Here is a 19,720-nt window from a genome sequence, read left to right as displayed (position 1 = left end):
ATATTAAGTTGTTTGCTATGGAGGTAGTTGACAAAGGGGAGGGGCTCAGAAAAGAGGAGGACCAGGGCTGCCATGTGCAAGACCATGGCTTTAGCCAGGATTAAGGCCTGATGGCTTTCTTTTTGACTGTTGTTCACATGCAATAACAAAACAATGTTTTAGCTGACTTACGTGGCACCAGCGTTTCTCCTTTTCCTCTTCTTAGAAAGCTGCCGCTGGTGTGCTGTGGGAGGGCTGCAGTGCCAATGTGCTGGAGATAATCCTATTTCTATTCCATACTGCCTCCCATTCTATGCACTGTGTTGTACATTCCTTATTCAAAACGTTGATTACTTTGTCTCAAATTCAATTGAATCACACCCCTTTAGACACTGCCCAATATTTAGCACAATAAAAACCATACACAGCTCTCTCTAAGCTATGCATTGCATGCCACATTTTTTTTTTCTCAAGCAATATGGCCTAACTTATGGCCGTGATTTCAGATTGACACACAACACAGCCCTGCCTGGAGGGGGGAAATCTAATTTCTCTCTGTTGCAATTGAATACAAATCTTGATTAAAAATCTTGTCTGTCCATCAACCTTAAGGCTAGGTTCACACTACTGCGAATTCAAAATCGCGGTAAAATCGCGATTTTACCGCGATTTCGCGGCTGCGGTTTTGCCGCGATTTTGTCGCGATTTCGGCCGCGATTTAAGAGACATCTGTGCAGGGTTCAATGTAAATCGCGGCCTGAAATCGCAAAAAGTAGTACAGGAACTACTTTTTAAAAATCGGTGCAGCGCCACAGATGCGGCGTCGCACCGATTAGGACGGTGCCATTGTGACAATTGCCGGCAAATGCCTCCGATTTGAGATGCGATTTGACATGTGAAATCGCATCTCAAATCGTACCAAATTGTACCCAGTGTGAACCTGGGCTAAAGCAGAGTTCCAGCCTTTTTTATGTTTATTTAAAGTCAGCAGCTAAAAGTGCAGCTGCTGGCTTTTAATAAACAGACACTTACCTGCTCCACTGTCCAGCGACGCGGCCGTCCGGAGCATCGCTCCTCTCCCCCCCTCTCCGTCGGCGCCTCCATTTAGACTGTGGACACCCGGCCGCGACAGCTTTCAGCTTCACGGCTGGGCGCTCACTGTGCATGAGCGAGCCACGCTGCGCTCTAGGAGTGGACAGACGATCGCCTGGGACCTGTCACGTGTCTCAGGCGATTGCCTACAAGGAGGGGCCGACTAATGCGATATGACGATTCGCCTAAGCGGTCCCTGGGCAGAAGGAGAAAGTGTGACAGGAAGTCCCACTCCTAACGAAGCCCTCACTTCCCCCCCAAAAAATTACATGCCAAATGTGGCATGTAAGGGGGCGAGGAGTGGTTTAAGCGGAAGTTCCACTTTTGGGTAGAACTCCGCTTTAAGCCTTAAAGCGGAGCTCCACCCTAATTGCAAGATTGCATTAATAGTACAGCCAATATTAAAAATGCTTAAAATGGTTGTTTATATTTTTCATACGTGTACAGTACCTTTACTGTCCAGATGTTTCCGGGCAGCACAACTGCGGGTATTCTTCGGGCATGAGGTCACTTCCCCTACCACGCAGTGTGCTCTGGGAGCTTCTCTCATAGCTCCCTGTGTTCCTGTTTAGAGCTGTGATAATAAATATCGCGCTACTTCTCTACCAGGAAGTGACGCGCGACATAAACAAAGGAAGGAGGGCGGGTGTATTGTTACATGAGCCTGGGTTTACATCAGGGGCGGTAACTTTTAATTACAACGCCTGCCGTTGTTATGGCAACACAGACGCTGACGACGCTGACACCGCTGCTCCCCGCTGCGAGTGCGCATGCATGAGATCGAGGGGTGGATGCTGGGACAACAGCATCACCCCAACCAGGAAGTCCCTGCTCGTGGGATTCTAATGCCCACAGTTAAAATGGCAACGGCGGACACAAAGGAATATAAGTGTATATTGCAGGCAGATAGAGAGAGGAGCGGACGTTGGAGACAAGATACGTGAGTTTATTTAAGCCCTGCAATTAACTATTTAACTACCCCCAACAACAAAAAAACTTATTTGCATGGGAGATCCGCTTTAAGCAACACGCTAATGATCACATCTCTTTGTAACTCTGCTCTCCGCTCCTATTAGAAGGTTCCTTGAACTGCAGCACAACTTAACTCATTCTGTTGCTTCGCCCCCCTATCTTGATATTGCAAAAGGCCAAATTCAGATAGTTATACTGCTTGAAAAAATAAATTGTATAATATATTCATGAATAAATAGCTTCAATAATGTGTGTATTTTATATCTGTTTGGTTGGAGTAGAGCTTTAATATATTGTATAAGTAAAATTAATAATACAATCTTTAAATCAGTATTACAACACTTTCCACTCTTTTCTTTCCTGCTTTATGTTGGATTTATTAGCTAGATTCACGTAGGAGAGCCTAACGTTAGGCAGGCGTAGCGTATCGCATATACGCTACGCCGCCGTAAGTTAGAAAGGCAAGTGCTGTATTCACAAAGCACGTGCGTCCTAAGTTACGGTGGCGTATCGTAAATTTGCCGGCCTAAGCGCGCCTAATTTAAATGAGAAACAGGGGGGCGTGTTAATGAATCGTGACCCGACGTCATTGACGTTTTTAACGAACGGCGCATGCGCCGTCCGTGGACATATCCCAGTGTGCATTGCTCCAAAGTACGCCGCAAGGACTTATTGGTTTCGACATGAACGTAAATTACGTCCAGCCCCATTCACGGACGACTTACGCAAACAACGTAACATTTTCAAAATTTGACGCGGGAACGATGTCCATACTTAACATTGGCTAGGCCAGCTTTTTGGTGGAATAACTTTACGCCTGAAAACGCCTTACGTAAACGGCGTATCTTTACTGCAACAGGCAAGCGTACGTTCGTGAATAGGCGTAGCTCGCTGATTTACGCATTCTAGGCGTAAATCAGCGTTCACGCCCCTAGCGGCCAGCAAAACTAGACAGCTAAGATACGACGGTGCAGGCAGTCGTATCTTAGCTACATTTAAGTGTATCTCAATTTGAGAATACACTTAAATGTACGACGGTGCAGAATCAGAGTTACGACGGCGTATCTACTGATACGCCAGCTTAACTCTTTCTGAATCTAGCTATATGTGTTTGTTGCATTGTGTCATTCTTGTTATACAATGTGTGACATAATTACTATTTGACTACTTGTGTAAGAAAATTTTAGCCATTATAGAGTAACACTAAAGGAAAGGTTTTTATAGCTTATACTTTTCTTCCCCTACATGCTGTTCCTCTTTAAATACCACTCTAATAAGATGTGTTGTTCTGACCTGGTCCAATTCACATTGTACTTGCCGCTAATGGGTATGCTGGATACCGAGGATCAGCAATACGAAACACAAAAGAGAGTTTTAATAATGTTCTTGGGGAGTCTGCCCTCCAGTGGGAAGAGGTTTCCAGAGGTTGAATCTGTTTAGTCAGCTGTACAATCTCTACAGAAATGTTCATTTTCAGAACATTGGTTGGATACCTTGTGAAGATGAGCAGCGTTTAATAAAAGCTATTAAATACCATGAGGAAAAGGCTCTATTGTTGCACAGAAGTAGTAAGAAGATCGGATAGTTAGATCTACAGATGAAAAGAACAAATTGATAGCACTTCCACAAAGGAACGCCACGCCATGGATCACCACAGTCATTTTGTAGATATAGATAGAAATGGATTATAGTCTGCTGAGAAAAGGCACTGCTAAAAGGTATCGCTCATAGTTAAAAGAGATATTTTGGAATAAGCAAGAGACTTCACGGGTCATGACCCAACAATTGCAGATGTATCTGCAGACCATTATTTTGCACTCAGCATACAAGGAGAGAAAAAAAATGAAATGTTTCATTTTTTAGAATACTGAGGTCTGCACTATTTTATTAAATTAACAGATGGTAGAGTACATAACTTTATTTGTAGATAGGGGAAGGACCAGCAAAGTGTGCTTTGAAGAAAAGCTTATTTTGGTCAAAGGTTGACCGACAACAGCAGTGAACCGGTTAGTGGAATAATGCAAGTGCATGTAATGCAATTGAAACTGTTTATGGAAGTAAAAATGGAAAAAAAAGGGCAGATGGAAGAATGGGAAATGCAGGTCATCTACTCTGCAACAATGTACAAGTCTTGTCAACTGTGAAATAGCTTTCAAACATACATTACTTACTGTGGATTTTAGTTCACATGTCATGCTGCTATCATAAAGTTATAGGTGCATGAAAGTCAGGGAAAATGTTCTTACTGAGACATTTAAAGTGACATTGTACCGTGTTGTTTTCCCTGTAATATTACAACTTGGTAATATTACAGGGAAACATTTGTGAAATGCTGCAGTCATACACTTATGAGAACTGTAAAAAATTGTACGTATTTTTGTCCTGGCATATCACCAAGCTCATTTACCTATACCAGTAATAACTAAGGGCCAGATTCACAGAACAGATACGACGGCGTATCTCCTGATACGCCGTCGTATCTGTTGTTCTATCTATGCGACTGATTCATAGAATCAGTTACGCATAGATAGCCATAAGATCCGACAGGTGTAATTATTTTACACTGTCGGATCTTATGATGCAGTACCGCGGCCGCCGCTGGGGGGAGTTTGCGTCGTAAACCAGCGTCGGGTATGCAAATTAGGAGTTACGGCGATCCACGACAGTTTTTCGCGTTCGCTACGTCGGCGCTAGTCTAGTTTCCTGTCGCAAAGTTAGTCGTTTTTTTGTGCCCTAACTTTACACAGCAATCGTATTGCTGTATAAAGTATGGCCGTCGTTCCCGCGTCGAAATTTAAAAAATAACGTCATTTGCGTAAGCCGTCCGGGAATACGGAATTACGATACGCGCGTCGCCGTTCGAAAAAATTATGTCACTTTGCGCAAAGCACGGCGGGAGTTCGGAAACGGAGCATGCGTGGTAGGTCCGGCGCGGGACCGCGCCTAATTTAAATGGCACACGCCCATTTGAATTGGCCCGCCTTGCGCCGGAGGCCGCCGGCGTAGGTTTTCATAGCAAGTGCTTGGTGAATCAGGCACTTGCGATGAAAAATTGCGGCGGTGTAACGTATCTACGATACATTACGCCGCCGCTCATCTATGTGAATCTGGCCCTAAATAAGTACTGTTCATATACTTTTGCTAAGATTTTTTTAGCCCAGTTTTAGCATTGCACTTTTTTTCCCACATAGCCCTGTATTGCTATATGTTGTATTACAGCCATACCCCACTTTTAAGTACACAATGGGGTTTATTTACTAAAGCCGGAAAGTGCAAAATCAGGCTCACTTCTGCATAAAAACCAATGCGCTTCCAGGTTTTATTACCAACAAGCTGGGGTTAGAAGATCATTGGTTTCTATGCAGAAGTGAGCCTGATTTTGCCTCTTCCAGCTTTAGTAAATAAACCCCATTGTTTACTTAAAAGTGGGGTATGCCTGCATATAACTGATTTTCAATTAGAAATGTATTTAAAAATATATAAAATCAGTCACTAAAAATCACATATGAGCTGTAACATGTTTTTCAGGGGTCAAGTCCTGGGGAAAAAAGTGTGAGACCTCCCACCCAAGATCCACTCCCCCACCAAAAAAAATGATACGCTCATATGCATAATTACTAAACCGCATGGTAATTCTAAATCCCGCAATAACTTGCGGCAGACCTCCGCAATGTCTCATGGGAACAATAAAAAAAGCTCCCAGGAGACATTGTGGCATCGAGGAAGTGACGGAATACCCGCACACTACCTGATGAATCCATATACAGCGGCCATTAACATAAAGGATTACTAAGGTTCGCCTGCCCCTGACAGTGACTCGTGCTGGGCATCGCCGCTTAGTGAAGGATTGGCTCGGGTGGCTCGGCTGCTCTAGTCCTGCAAAGGGAACTGAGTTCCTGCTGTGAAAAAAGTGCAGGAACTCCGTTCCCATGCGTTCCCGCAGGACTTGAGCCCTGATGTTTTTATTGCTCTTAGGTTGGATTCACACCGCAGCATGGAGCCGCTCACAGCAGGGGTCCAGTCCACCCCCGTTCACCGTTTCAGGTCCCAATTCAGCCTGAATTTTTGGCTGAATTCAGACCTGAAACAAACCAGAAGACTGCTCCGGAGATGGGTCCATAGAGATCCGGTCACAATCTCCTTCCATGCGAATTGGATGTGGGTAAACCCACATCCAATTTGCAATAGTGTGAATCCAGCCTCATAAGTGAATGTTTTTGCATTTATAGCTTTTGTGAATGTAACATTTGGTGAAGGTCCTTGTGCAAGCAGGATGACAATGCTTCCTTGTGCCACATTTGTGTTCCTTGTTGTCATCCTATCACACACATATAGAGATTGTACGCAGCTGTGCTAATATACATTGCATAGGCTTGTTTCACTGTTGTCGTCATCATCAGAATATTCTACATGTACCTCTACCTGTAGCACAGAAGGTACTGCTGATGGGCTAGATGAAATCCATAAAAAAAAAAGACAACGGTATTTTTTTTTTTCAATTTAAGTTTTGCCCTGTACATACGATCGGTCCATCCGATAAAGCTGATGGTCAGTCATGCCTACACACCATCGGTTAAAAAAATGATCGTGTCAGAACGAGGTCACGTAAACCACGTACGACGGCACTACAAAGGGCATAATGTAAGGGTTAGGGATGCTACAGTTATGTGCGGGAACCTTTATACAAGTCAACACCCCCCTCCCATACTTCATATTTAATAAAAATTGAGACCATGCTTTATCACAGAAGGGTTGAATGTAACATCTAAACCAGTTCCTTAAAGGGGTTGTAAAGGTAAAAAAAAATCCCTAAATAGCTTCCTTTAGTGCAGTCCTCCTTCACTTAGTTCATCCTTCAATTTTGCTTTTAAATGTCCTTATTTCTTCTGAGAAATCCTCACTTCCTGTTCTTCTGTCTGTAACTACGCACCGTAATGCAAGGCTTTCTCCCTGGTGTGGTTAATTTGCTTGTGTACTCTTATTTACATTCCCAATAAACCTTTGTGGAAAGGACTTCCATTGGATACACATTTATTCTAAGGTGTTTCCAGGAAACCTGATTTCTTGTGAGGATGTCTCAGTTTATGTGTCTAGTTAAAGCGGAGTTCCGGCCACAATTTTAAAAATAAAAACTTTTTAAATATGAAAACCCCTGTAATACACAAGCTTAATGTATTCTACTACAGTTAGTCTGTAAACTAAGGTCCGTTTTGTTAGGTTGTTACAGCATTTAGACACTTTATAAAATAGAAATTGACTGGGGCCATCTTAAGTGTGGGCATCATGAAGCCAGACTGTATGACTTCCTGGATTTCAGCCTTGATCTCGCACATGCTCAGTGCTGTACAAGCATGTAATAGTTTCAGGTCAGGTTTCCATAGCAACGGGAGGAACTTGCTGCCCCTTGTCTATGCAAAACTCTCCTCCCCTCCTCCCTCCAGGAACCAGTAAATATACTAAATCATTTGTTATGTAGATATATCTGCACAGAAACAAGATTATATATATATATATATTATATATATATATATATATATATATATATATATATATATATATACATACACACATACATATACTAGACATTTGCGCCGTCAATAAATTCATTTTGTTTAGTTCCGTTTCGCATTAGCCGTTATTTTCGTATTTCGTGCCCGAAACTCAATTCAGATTCGTACGAAATACGAATTTTCGTTAGATTCGTTCACTTTTCGTAACAATTACCCACATTCGTTATGATGAATTTTTAAAAAACTGGACTAATAGTATCTGCTGTGCTCATTATGAGGGGTTCCCACCATCCCTGTGCTGTGCTGACTTCCTGGCGCTGTAGGGATTATGGGAACCCCTCATGAGCACAGCAGGGGTACAAACCCAGGAAGTCAGCACAGCACAGGGATGGTGGGAACCCCTCATAATGAGCACAGCACGAATACAGCCCGGGAACTCAGCACAGGGATGGTGGGAACCCCTCATGAGCACAGCACAGGGATGGTGGGAACCTCTCATGAGCACAGCACAGAGATGGTGGGAACCTCTCATAATTAGCACAGAAGGAGTACAGCCCCGGGAACTCAGCACAGTACAGGGATGGTGGGAACCCCTCATGAGCACAGCACAGGGATGGTGGGAACCTCTCATGAGCACAGCACAGAGATGGTGGGAACCTCTCATAATGAGCACAGAAGGAGTACAGCCCCGGGAACTCAGCACAGTACAGGGATGGTGGGAACCTCTCATAATGAGCACAGAAGGAGTACAGCCCCGGGAACTCAGCACAGTACAGGGATGGTGGGAACCTCTCATAATGAGCACAGGAGTACAGCCCTGGGAACTCAGCACAGTACAGGGATGGTGGGAACCTCTCATAATGAGCACAGGAGTACAGCCCTGGGAACTCAGCACAGTACAGGGATGGTGGGAACCTCTCATAATGAGCACAGGAGTACAGCCCTGGGAACTCAGCACAGTACAGGGATGGTGAGAACCCCTCATGAGCACAGCACAGGGATGGTGAGAACCCCTCATGAGCACAGGAGTACAGCCCCGGGAACTCAGCCAGCATCTCTTTAAATCAGGGGTGGGGGAAAGGGTACAGCATGTGTTAGTAGGCATTTTGGGAGGAGGGAGGACATGTGCTGGGGGAGGGGTGGGGGCAGATTTTCCTAAAACGCCCCCTAGCACATACCCTCTCCCCCCACATAGATCACTGCAGGCATTCATTTATATCAGCTCCCCCACGCAAGTGTCATCTATAGTCTGTGTTTAATGATGTCTGTTTACTTGTACACAGACCTTTAGCACAGCAGCATCCCACCTCCTGCCTGGCTCCTCCTCCTGTCTGTGTACTCAGAAGGTGTCAGATCGGAGGAGGCGTGGTAGGGGCGGGGTCATCGGCATACACAGTGTATGCCGATGACCCCGCCCCTACCACGCCTCCTCCGATCTGACACCTTCATCTGCATTGCAAGTGAGAGAGGCAGCTGACGGGAAGCAATGTCGGCTGCCATGAAGAGCTGGGCTAAGATAGTGTGGGACAGCAAACACCCCGCACAAACTGCGGGGGGGTTTGTGCCCACATTAGCCCGCCCCTCCTAAGCAAATGACAGCAAGTGCACCACCCCCCTGAAGCAGGACATACATAGAGCGGTGGGCGGGGCTTTAACCATCTCTCCGCCTACGCCCGCCCACCCGCTCGCTCGAGATTTCTTTCAATTGCGGTGGAAGTACCGCGATACTTCTGAGGAATAGCAGGGCTGGGGATGACGCTGCGAGGCCTCTGCCGCCGCGGCGGGAGAAATAAACGAAAAAGAATAGCACAGTGAGTATTTAGAAATAAAAAAAAAAACATGCCAAATATATTTAAGGGGGCAGTATTACATCATATGATACAAACTTAAAAAATAGGGTGGAACTCCGCTTTAAGAAGCCTGGACCATTTTAATGCAGTGTTCATAAATGACGGTAACTGTTACGGAAATAATTGCCAGCACACATACATTTTTCAGACAAAACCAGGGTTTTGCTGAATAAAGTTGCTACCCACAAACAACTCAAATTCAAAACCACTAAATATATGTACAGGGTAAGCTTAAAGTGTAACTACTTTTGAACTTTTTTTTGGAGGGGAGGGTGGTTTAGAAACTTTGGGCCAGATTCACAAAAGGGATACGACGGCGTTTCTCCTGATACGCCGTCGTATCCCTGTTTCTATCTATGCGACTGATTCATAGAATCAGTTACGCATAGATATCCCTAAGATCCGACAGGTGTAATAGTTTTACACTGTCGGATCTTAGGATGCAGAACCACGGCCGCCGCTGGGGGGAGTGTGCATCGTAAACCAGCGTCGGGTATGCAAATTAGGAGTTACAGCCGATCCACGACGGTTTTTCACGTTCGCTACGTCGTCCGTAGTCAAGTTTCCCGTCGCAAAGTTAGTCGTTTTTTTTTGGTGCCCTAACTTTAGTCAGCAAGTGTATTGCTGTCTAAAGTATGGCCGTTGTTCCCGCGTCGAAATTCAAAATTTAACGTCGTTTGCGTAAGTCGTCCGGGAATACGGAAGTACGCTACATAAAAAATGACGTCACGACGCGCAAAGCACGGCGGGAGTTAGGAAACGGAGCATGCGCAGTAGGTCCGGCGCGGGAGCGCGCCTAATTTAAATGGCACACGCCCATTTGAATTGGCCCGCCTTGTGCCGGAGGCCGCGGGTGTAGTTTTCATTGCAAGTGCTTGGTGAATCAGGCACTTGCAATGAAAAATTGCGGCGGTGTAACTTATCTAGGATAAGTTACGCCGCCGCGATTCTACGTGAATCTGGCCCTAAGTTAGCTTTATGTCCGTGGCTTTGTTGGAGAGTGTTGTCTCTTTCTCCAGTAAGGATTCAGGCAGCAATAAAAAAAAAACCCAGACAGAATATATATTAAGGACAATGGAAACCAGATGGGCGAGTACATAAAAACCTCCCAACCCAAAGATTTCCCCACTTGAACCCCAAATAGATATTAAAAGCCATCCAGGTACTGAGCTGTATATAAAACAAGTACCACTTTTACTAGGTTACTTAATGGTAGAAGCCTGGTTGGTCAAACTATTTGACAGGCTGGTATCTGTATATGTATAAAATATACAGTATGCAACCGGTCAGCAATAACATTATGGTCACTCACGGTTAAAGTGAATATTATTGATTACCTCATTACCATGGCATCTGAAAGTCAGTGGGATATATTTGATAGCAAGTAAACATGTTGTCTATGAAGTTGATGTGTCAAAAGCAGAAAAATGGTCATTGTAGTTTGTTGTGTATGGGGCTATATAGCCGCAGACTAGTCAGAGTGCCCATGCTGACCCATGTCCACAGCCAGAAACATCTACAATGGGCACGTTGGCATCAGAACTGAACCAGCGAACAATAGTAGAAGGTGGCCTGGTTTGACGAATCATGTACACTATTTATATACATTGTGTAGATGCATGTGCATAGCTAACCAGGGGAAGAGATGGAACCAGGATGCAGTATGAGAAGAAGGCAAGTCGGCAGAGGCAGTGTGATGCTTTGGGCAATTTTCTGCTGGGAAATCTTGGGTCCTGCCATTCATGTGCATGTTATTTTCACAACATTGGGCCAAATCCACAGTGAGAGTACGCCGGCGTATCTACTGATACGCCGGCGTACTTTCAAATTTCCCGCGTCGTATCTTTAGTTTGAATCCTCAAACCAAGATACGACGGCATCTGGGCTTGATCCGACAGGCGTGTGGCTTCGTACGCCTTCCGATCGTAGATGCAATACTTCGGCGTCCGCTGGGTGGAGTTTGCGTCGTTTTCCGCGTCGGGTATGCAAATTAGCTTTTTCCGACGATCCACGAACGTACGCGCGGACGTCGCATTCTCTTATGTCGTCTCTAGTCGGCTTTTTCCAGCGTATAGTTAAAGCCGGTATTCTGCGGCATATAGATAGACTTGCCATGTTAATATGGCGTCGAAATTTGAATTTTTTTTTTTTGCGTAAGTCGTCCGTGAATCGGGATGGACGTAAGTAACGTCTAAGTTTAAAAAATGACGTTGTTGCGTCATTTCGCGCAATGCACAGCGGGAAATTTTCTAAATTTCTAAACGGAGCATGTGCAGTTCATTCGGCGCGGGGACACGCTTCATTTAAATGAAACACGCCCCCTAATCACCGATTTGAATCACGCCGTCGTATCTGTTGTTCTATCTATGCGACTGATTCATAGAATCAGTTACGCATAGATAGCCATAAGATCCGACAGGTGTAATAGTTTTACACTGTCGGATCTTAGGATGCAGTACCGCGGCCACCGCTGGGGGAAGTTCGCGTCGTAAACCAGCGTCAGGTATGCAAATTAGGAGTTACGGCGATCCACAAAGCTTTTTCCCGTTGTTACGTTGCCGCGAGTGTTAGTTTTCCGTCGCAAAGATAGGGCACCTTTAACAAAGTGGAAAATTACTCCACCATGTTAAAGTATGCCCATCTTTCCCGCGTCGCTTTTGAATTATTTTTAAATTTTTTAATTTTCCCGGCGTAACTCTTTTTTCACGTTGTGATTCACAAAACGTCGGCGCGTCGTAATTTCGCGCAAAGCACGTCGGGAAATTTGCGACGGGAGCATGAGCAGTACGTCCGGCGCGGGAGCGCGCCTAATTTAAATGGTACCCGCCCCATTTGAATTGGCCGGCCTTGCGCCGGACGGATTTACGATACACCACCGCAAATTTCCAGGTAAGTGCTTTGTGGATCGGGCACTTAGACAGAAAATTTGCGGCGGTGTAACGTAAATCGGTTACATTACGCTGCGCCCGCTGTACGTGAATCTGGCCCAGTATTCCCTGATGGAAGTGGCCTCTTCCAGCAAAATAATTTGCCCTGCTGCACTGCAGAAATGGTTTGAGAATGTTTTGAGGCACTCAACAATAAGTTTGGGGTGTTGGTTTGGCCTCCAACTAAAAAAAAAAATCTTATCCATGGAGGCCTCACCTTGCAATTTATGGGACTTTAATTTCCTACTGGATTATTGATATATTAGGCAATGTAGAGACAAGTTGATCCTAAATGCAGATACTTGCTTGTTATTGAACTTTACAAAGCTTCATGCATAGAAATTGGTCAAAAGCAAAAGCTATTATGTACAACAGATATGTATTATAATTGCATCAATTGATATTGTTGATCACTTGCTATGAGAGCGAGGGAAATATACAGAACGTTTACAGTGTATGTGTGAATAGGTCAGGTTTTTCTGAAAAGGATGCTTTTATTAAACACCAGTGTATGTATGATAATAAATGCTTGATATCAATACAGTATATTTAAATATTCTGTTCTCCACAATTGTGAGTTTGGCACAGTATTTAAGCGTGGACATGGAGATTCCACTCTGCCCTGCAGGCTTTATTGTATTTTAATTTATGCCTAAGACAAGTGGTGCTATAATCATTTATTCAAATGCCAGACTGTAATTGAAAATTGTCAATGTAAAAGGAAGATGAAGCATCTGAACAAAACCACATGTGAGAAGAAATGTTTGCATCTATGAAATTTCTGGAGCTGGTGCAGGTTTGGACTTAAAGCAAACTCGTCCCTTCAATTTACTAAGAAACCTAAATGCAGGCACTTTTTTCTGAGCACTCAGAAGCCTTTCAACCCAGGGAACTCTGGGCCAGATTCAGGTACATTTACGTTGCTCCCCCGCGGCGTAACGTATCTGATTTACATTACACCGCGTAAGTGCCTGATTCACAAAGCTCTTACCTGTAAACTTGCGGCGGTGTAACATAAATCCGCTCGGCGCAAGCCCGCCTAATTCAAATGGGGCGGGCACCATTAAATTAAGGCGCATTCTCGCGCCGAACGTTCTGCGCATGCTCCGTGTTTAAATTTCCCGACGTGCTTTGTGCGAAATTATGGCACCCCGACGTTTTTCTTGAACTGCGACGTGCGTTACGGCGTTTCGTATTCCCGGACGTCTTACGCAAAAAAAAAATTTGAAATTCGACGCGGGAACGACGGCCATACTTTAACATGGCTGTTCTAAAGATAAGCCATGTTAAAGCAGGTGTAACTTTGCGACGGGAAAAACCGACGAGCGACAACGTACAAGATTGCGACCTAGATCCGACGGTGTAAGTCAATTATACCTGTCAGATCTTAGGGCTATCTATGCGTAACTGATTCTATGAATCAGCCGCATAATTAGGATGGGCGGATCACAGACATACGACGGCGTATCGGGAGCTATGCGGTCGTAGCTCTTCTGTGGATCTGGGCCTCTTTGTGCAACCAGGAAATTTTAGTTATAATTGGATATTTAGAACATTCCTAAACATCCCACCCCTGTAATGCAGTTCTCTCTGTTGATTAAAGAGGTACACTGTATTATGGAACGTAAGCATGGCAGGTCTACAACCTTGGCACTTTGAACACCCATTAACAACTGAACATCTCAGATATGGGGGTACAAGGGGCATTTTAAAAGGACAGTTTGTTTTTTATGTCTGTCACCAACATGGGGCAGCATTATTCAAATGTTACTGCTGCTATTCTTTAAAGGTCAAATAATATAGTAATGTTCCACATTCACTGGTACCATGAACTCTTTATTTAAAGCGGTTGTATAGTCCCAAACTTTTTTTTTTCGTCACCTGTAAGGCAAAAGGCATAATGAGCTAGTGTGCACCGCATACTAGCTCGTTATGAAATACTTACCTTAGAACGAGGCATCAGTAACTCACCTGGTCCACACCAAGGGAGATGATATGTTGACTCGGTGTGTCTTCCGGGTATCATGGCTCCAGCGATGTGAGTGGCTGGAGCCGCGATGTCGTCACTCCCGCGCGCGGGAGATTTCTTTCCGGCAAGGTCCGGCATCTGCCAGGCTTTCAGCCGAGAATCCCCTGTGTGCATGCGCCACTGCAGTCAGCGGCTCATTGCGAGGGGAATATCTCCTCAACCATACAGGTTTAGAAAATATTTTTTGGACCTACAGGTAAGCCTTATTATAGGCTTACCTGTAGGTAAAAGTTAAAAAAATTACTATACAACCACTTTAAATCTTTTAGGATCAGCCTGTGCTGTATATTGGCAGTGGAAAAAACAAGCATTCAACTTTGTATCTTTCATTTTTACATACCAATAAGGCCTCAGGCACACTGGATGTTTTTGGACGTTTTTACAGCAGCTGTTTTTGGCTGTAGACATTTTTTTCTACAGTCATTAAACGCTCCATCATGTTATCCTATGTGTCCATGCACACATAGGATGTTATCAGAAATTTCTGTCTGGGGCGTTTTTTGGCTTTAAAAAATACACAAAACTAGTGGGTTCTGAGAGGAGTTTTCAGCTGTAAAAATTCTCTAACGTCAAAAAACGCTCAAAAATGCGACTCACCGCCTTTTTTTTTTACGTTTTTGATCCATTAAAAATGTTGGGGGGAAAAACTCACTGCAAAGTTACTGCAGTTTTTATAACATGATTTTAACGTCCCGTGTGCATGAGGCCTAATGCCCCGTACATACGGTCGGAATTTCCGACAAGAAAAGTCAGATGTGAGCTTTTGGTCGGAATCTCCGACCGTGTAGACTCCATCGGACTTTTCCTGTCAGAATTTCCACCAACAAAAATTTGAGAACTGGTTCACAAATTTTCAGACGGAAAAAATTCCAATTGGAAAATCCGATCGTCTGTAGCAATTTCGCCAAGCAAAATTCTGACGCATGCTCGCAAACAATTCGACACATGTTCGGAAGCATTGAACTTAATTTTCTTGGCTCGTCGTAGTGTTGTACATCACCGTGTTCTTGACGGTTGAAAGTTCAGAGAACTTTTGTGTTTCCAGGTTTTTCCGATAGAAAATCTGATCGTTTCTACGCGGCATCATAGTTTTCTTTAATACCTTATGAAGGGCATATGCCATGTGTAAAATGAAAGTGAACCTGTGCTATGCCAATGTAGGGGAAAGCAACAGTTAGTTATTAATACCGAAACCACCAGCTTTATACGCTCTCCCTCCCTTCGCTCCCCCGCACCTCTATTCAGCTGTTAGTAATTAAGAAGGAATGTCCAATCGCACTGGAGGGGCATATATAAAGCAGTGGTATGGCCTTGCAGAGTTTAACAGAGAATAAATATTGATATCAACTTTATTATAAATGTGCCCCTTGGAGCTTGCACAGATATATACTTATTAATACTGCAAATGTGCCTCTTAGAGCTTGCACAAGAAGAGCACTCTCTGTACTCTCATGTGACAACATTGGGCCAATCTCCAAGTACATGACATAGGAGAAAGAGGGGTGAGTCACATGTCTCTCTTCATAGCTAGAAGTAGATAGGATTTCTCTTCACTTCTGATTGACTATTATAGTCAGAATAGCTGAAATACGGTGCAGTGGTTTTATCCTATGCAAGAGTGTTCTGCCTTTCTTTATATATGAAACGTTTTTGTTGTGATACTAAATGAACATTTCATTTTGTATGTCTGCACAGGACCAATGCAAGAAACGGCATATGATTTCTGGAGAATGGTGTGGCATGAAAATACAGCCAGCATAGTCATGGTCACCAACCTGGTGGAAGTGGGCAGGGTAAGCAGTATTTTATGGTCTAACATGATCTTTATATGAGTATATCTCAGACATGGTTCTTAAAGGTATTGTATAGTGTTTTTGTATATAACTCGTTATTGTGTTTAGGAATGAAATTATAATTAAAAAATATATATTTTAAGTGAAGTATATAGTTAACTTTGTATATTAAAATGTCATATTTACATATTTATCTTTAACCACTTGCCTCCTGGGCACTTAAACCCCTCTCCTACCCAGACCAATTTTTAGCTTTCGGTGCTCTCACATTTTGAATGACAATTACCCAGTCATGTAAAGCCCCATACACACTATCAGTTTTCCTGCAGGTTTTCTCTTCAGGTTTACCAAAACCATGTAGTGCAAGGAACTGCCTGATTGCATACAAATTGAAACTCTTGAGGTTTGACCTCATTTTAGATGGTTTTGGTAAACCTGAAGAGAAAACCTGCAGGAAAACTGAGCTAAGCATTGAAGGGTCATTGTCTATTGACCTAGTCAGGACAACTGAACCACTTGTAATGTGTCCAGTATCTCCTGCAATGAACTGTCAGTAATGTCCCATCTTCTGAAATACATGAATTAGGATTTCAAGTAGAAACATTCCAGCACTGCAAGGCCAGGTCCATGACAGTGTGTATGGGGCTTAATACTGTACCCAAATCAATTTGTGTCCTTGTTTTCATACAAATAGAGCTTTCTTTTGGTGGTATTTGATCACCTCTGGGTTTTTTATTTTTTTGCGCTATAATTATAAAAAGACCGAAAATTCAGAAAAAAAATATATTTTTTCTTAGTTTCTGTGATAAAATGTTGCAAATTATTAATTTTTCTTCATAAATTTTGCCCACAATTTATACTGCTACATATCTTTGGTAAAAATAACCAAAATTAGTGGATATTATTTGGTCTGTGTGAAAGTTAGAGAGTCTACAAGCTATGGTGTCCTATGGAGTCCTTCCACGTCCCTCAATGTCTTCTCCCACCCATGATGACGCTTCAGCCAATCAGGTTACCGATAACCAGAACCGGTGAACCTGATTGGCTGAGACGCCTGTCAGTCTTATCCAAGTAACGCACCCCCACGTACGTTCCCTGGATAAGCATCCGGAAGGCTGAGGGCTGTACTCGGAAAGCTTATCACAGCCAACCAGCTGCCGTTATTCAGGTGGCTGGAGCTCAAGGTCTGGCCATCTGAATAGACCAGCGGCCAGCAAGAATAACATAGATTCAATGCATGAATCTATGTTATTCAGTGGCGATGCGAGAGCCAGAGGGGGCGGCGCTCCAGTGCCCTCTATAGACGAACCGCCACTGTTCCTCAGGGGATATTGTAAAAAGAGTAGATTCTACAAAAAAATATATATATATTAACACTGTACCACAGAACACAATATATTTTTGAAACCAAGTTGGCAAACATATAAATGGTCTAAAAAAACTTACAAAATTTGTAGCACTGGCCAATCCCAAAAATGGAACACCCCAGAAGATCAGGGGACACCGACCACACCAAAAGAGGGGGAGCGAGGAAATTCAAGGGACAGCTTGCCACTAGAGAGAGATAACCACTCTCCCAATTTAAGGGATTTTAAAGTGAGAAGTGTCAAATGCTGTAAAAAGGCAAGCACGCTAAACACAGATGATTTTATGAAAATGTATCAAAATGTAATAATGCTAGTCTAGCAGTGCAGAAGAGCCTGCGGGCATGCAGGATCAGGTAAAAGAGACTGCTACACCTGGTCCTATAGACAGCCCCACTGAAAGGGAGAATTTATACTTTTCCTGGAGTTGGGGTTTAAAAGATTCTAATGGCTACATCATTCAGACAGTATGAAGCTAGTAAGGCATAGGGTAGTGGAATTGCCCAGAAAAGACTGCTCACATTTTGCCTTATTTATCAGAGCCAAGAGCAATCTGGCTCCTTTTTTTATTCCTTTAGTAGGGGATTGAAACATAGAATATGCAATGGGCAAAAAGAGCAGCTGTTCCTTCATTTAGTTTGAAAATACAATATATTTCAAGCCATGGCCTTTATGGCTAGTACATTAGGAGATTAGGACCCCAGAAAATTACATGCTAGAGTCTCATCATATATAAATTTATACCCCAAAAAGTTATTCTGTTCTGCCATCTCTTATTTGAGATAAAAAGATGAATTCTAATATAAATCAGTCAAGTTTTTTTTTTCAAGCTCTACTCTCTGAACACAAAGAAAAACACTTTAATTTTCTGATTACACCTATGTGTCCTAAGGCTCTTAAAAAAAGTGAAAGTATTTTGCTTCAGCACAATGCAATAGCATTGAAATGAAAACAGATATGTCTCCTGATAATTGCATTGAAAGCTGCTTCCCATCTCATACCAGAGCTATCAGTCTTTAAATCTACTTAATGATTTAAATTGATTTTTGAGCATCATTTTCTTTCAGCGTCTGCCAGCCGCTGTGCAAAATCCCATTTACAGATCGTCTTTGCTATAATATTCTTAGAAAACAGTGTGGCATTGAGTTGGTTAAAGTCTAGATGCGCGCACGTTTCCAAAGACTGACAAGGGCAGTCCAATCATTTTTGTCACTCTTCATATCTTCACAGAACAGGTTAGTTTCATACAGGATTCACCATAAGGCCTCTCTATATCTGGCACCTGCTCTAGAATTTCCCCCGGCAGGGGCTGGTACACCTGTCGCTGCTTGTCATTATCTAAAAACCTACTTGACAAGCTATGAATTGCTTACTGTCCATGACAACTCCAACAAGGGACCTTTGTCATACTACTGGCACCTACACACATTACCGCACCTGGCATTTAGCTAATGTCACAAGACTGTATTGTGTCTTTGAAGATCTGCCTTGACACCCGTCAGTTACGTCAAGTGACTTGGAATCCATGTACTTCCTGTAGGGTTTATTTCATTAATGTATTATGTTGTTTAAAATGAAGCAAAGCAAATATCCTTTGTGTTGTTCCATGGATTTGACCGCCAGAAAACCATGCAGGGCAACCCCCCCAGCTCCCACGGGAGAGTTTGTTCTGGTAATTAAGGCTAATGATTGCTAAATATGTTAACAGAGTTTTAAAAAAGACCTCATTATACTGTTCCCGTTTATATAAAAAGAAAAACCTAAATGAAGCTCTTAAGACATTTACAAACGTTATTAATTTGTCCTGCACTGCACTGATAAGAGGTGATAAAATTATTTCATTCATAGGAAAGGCTTATATTGAGGAGTAAACACATTAGTTAAATCTTATGAATGAAAAGCTGAAAGCGGTATTGATCTTTGACTTGCCATTTATTTACCTTATTCTTTTTCTTAAGTCAGCTCCTGCTTCTTTTTCTCCCTTTTGTGTTGTGCTCTATCTTCTGTAACAAATTGGAGAGAGAAAAATCAACACAGGTGTTTTTTTTTTTACACTTTTCCATCATTTTCTACCAATTCACTTCATATTATGAGAAAATTGCTTGACTAGTGACAAGAGGAGACAGAGAAGAAATTGCAGATGACTGTCCTGGATCATTCCGTTAAAGGTTAATGCTATCCTTGGGTGGAGATGAGAGAGATAA

At 43.1% G+C, this 19,720-nt stretch overlaps 1 protein-coding gene across 13 annotated transcripts in view; it reads left to right on the top strand.

The window, feature by feature from the left end:
* Nucleotides 1–19,720, top strand: part of PTPRM (protein tyrosine phosphatase receptor type M) — a 916,041-nt gene that overhangs the window by 804,983 nt on the left and 91,338 nt on the right. For all 13 annotated transcript variants that reach the window (XM_040353983.1, XM_040353984.1, XM_040353987.1 and 10 more), the window contains one exon: nt 16,055–16,152. In XM_040353983.1, coding sequence (XP_040209917.1) covers nt 16,055–16,152 — 98 coding nt within the window. The remainder of the gene's footprint in view (nt 1–16,054; nt 16,153–19,720) is intronic.

The sequence above is a fragment of the Rana temporaria genome, chromosome 5, assembly GCF_905171775.1.
Source record: "Rana temporaria chromosome 5, aRanTem1.1, whole genome shotgun sequence".
Lineage (NCBI taxonomy): Eukaryota > Metazoa > Chordata > Amphibia > Anura > Ranidae > Rana > Rana temporaria.
This window is presented reverse-complemented; position numbering and strand designations above follow the sequence as displayed.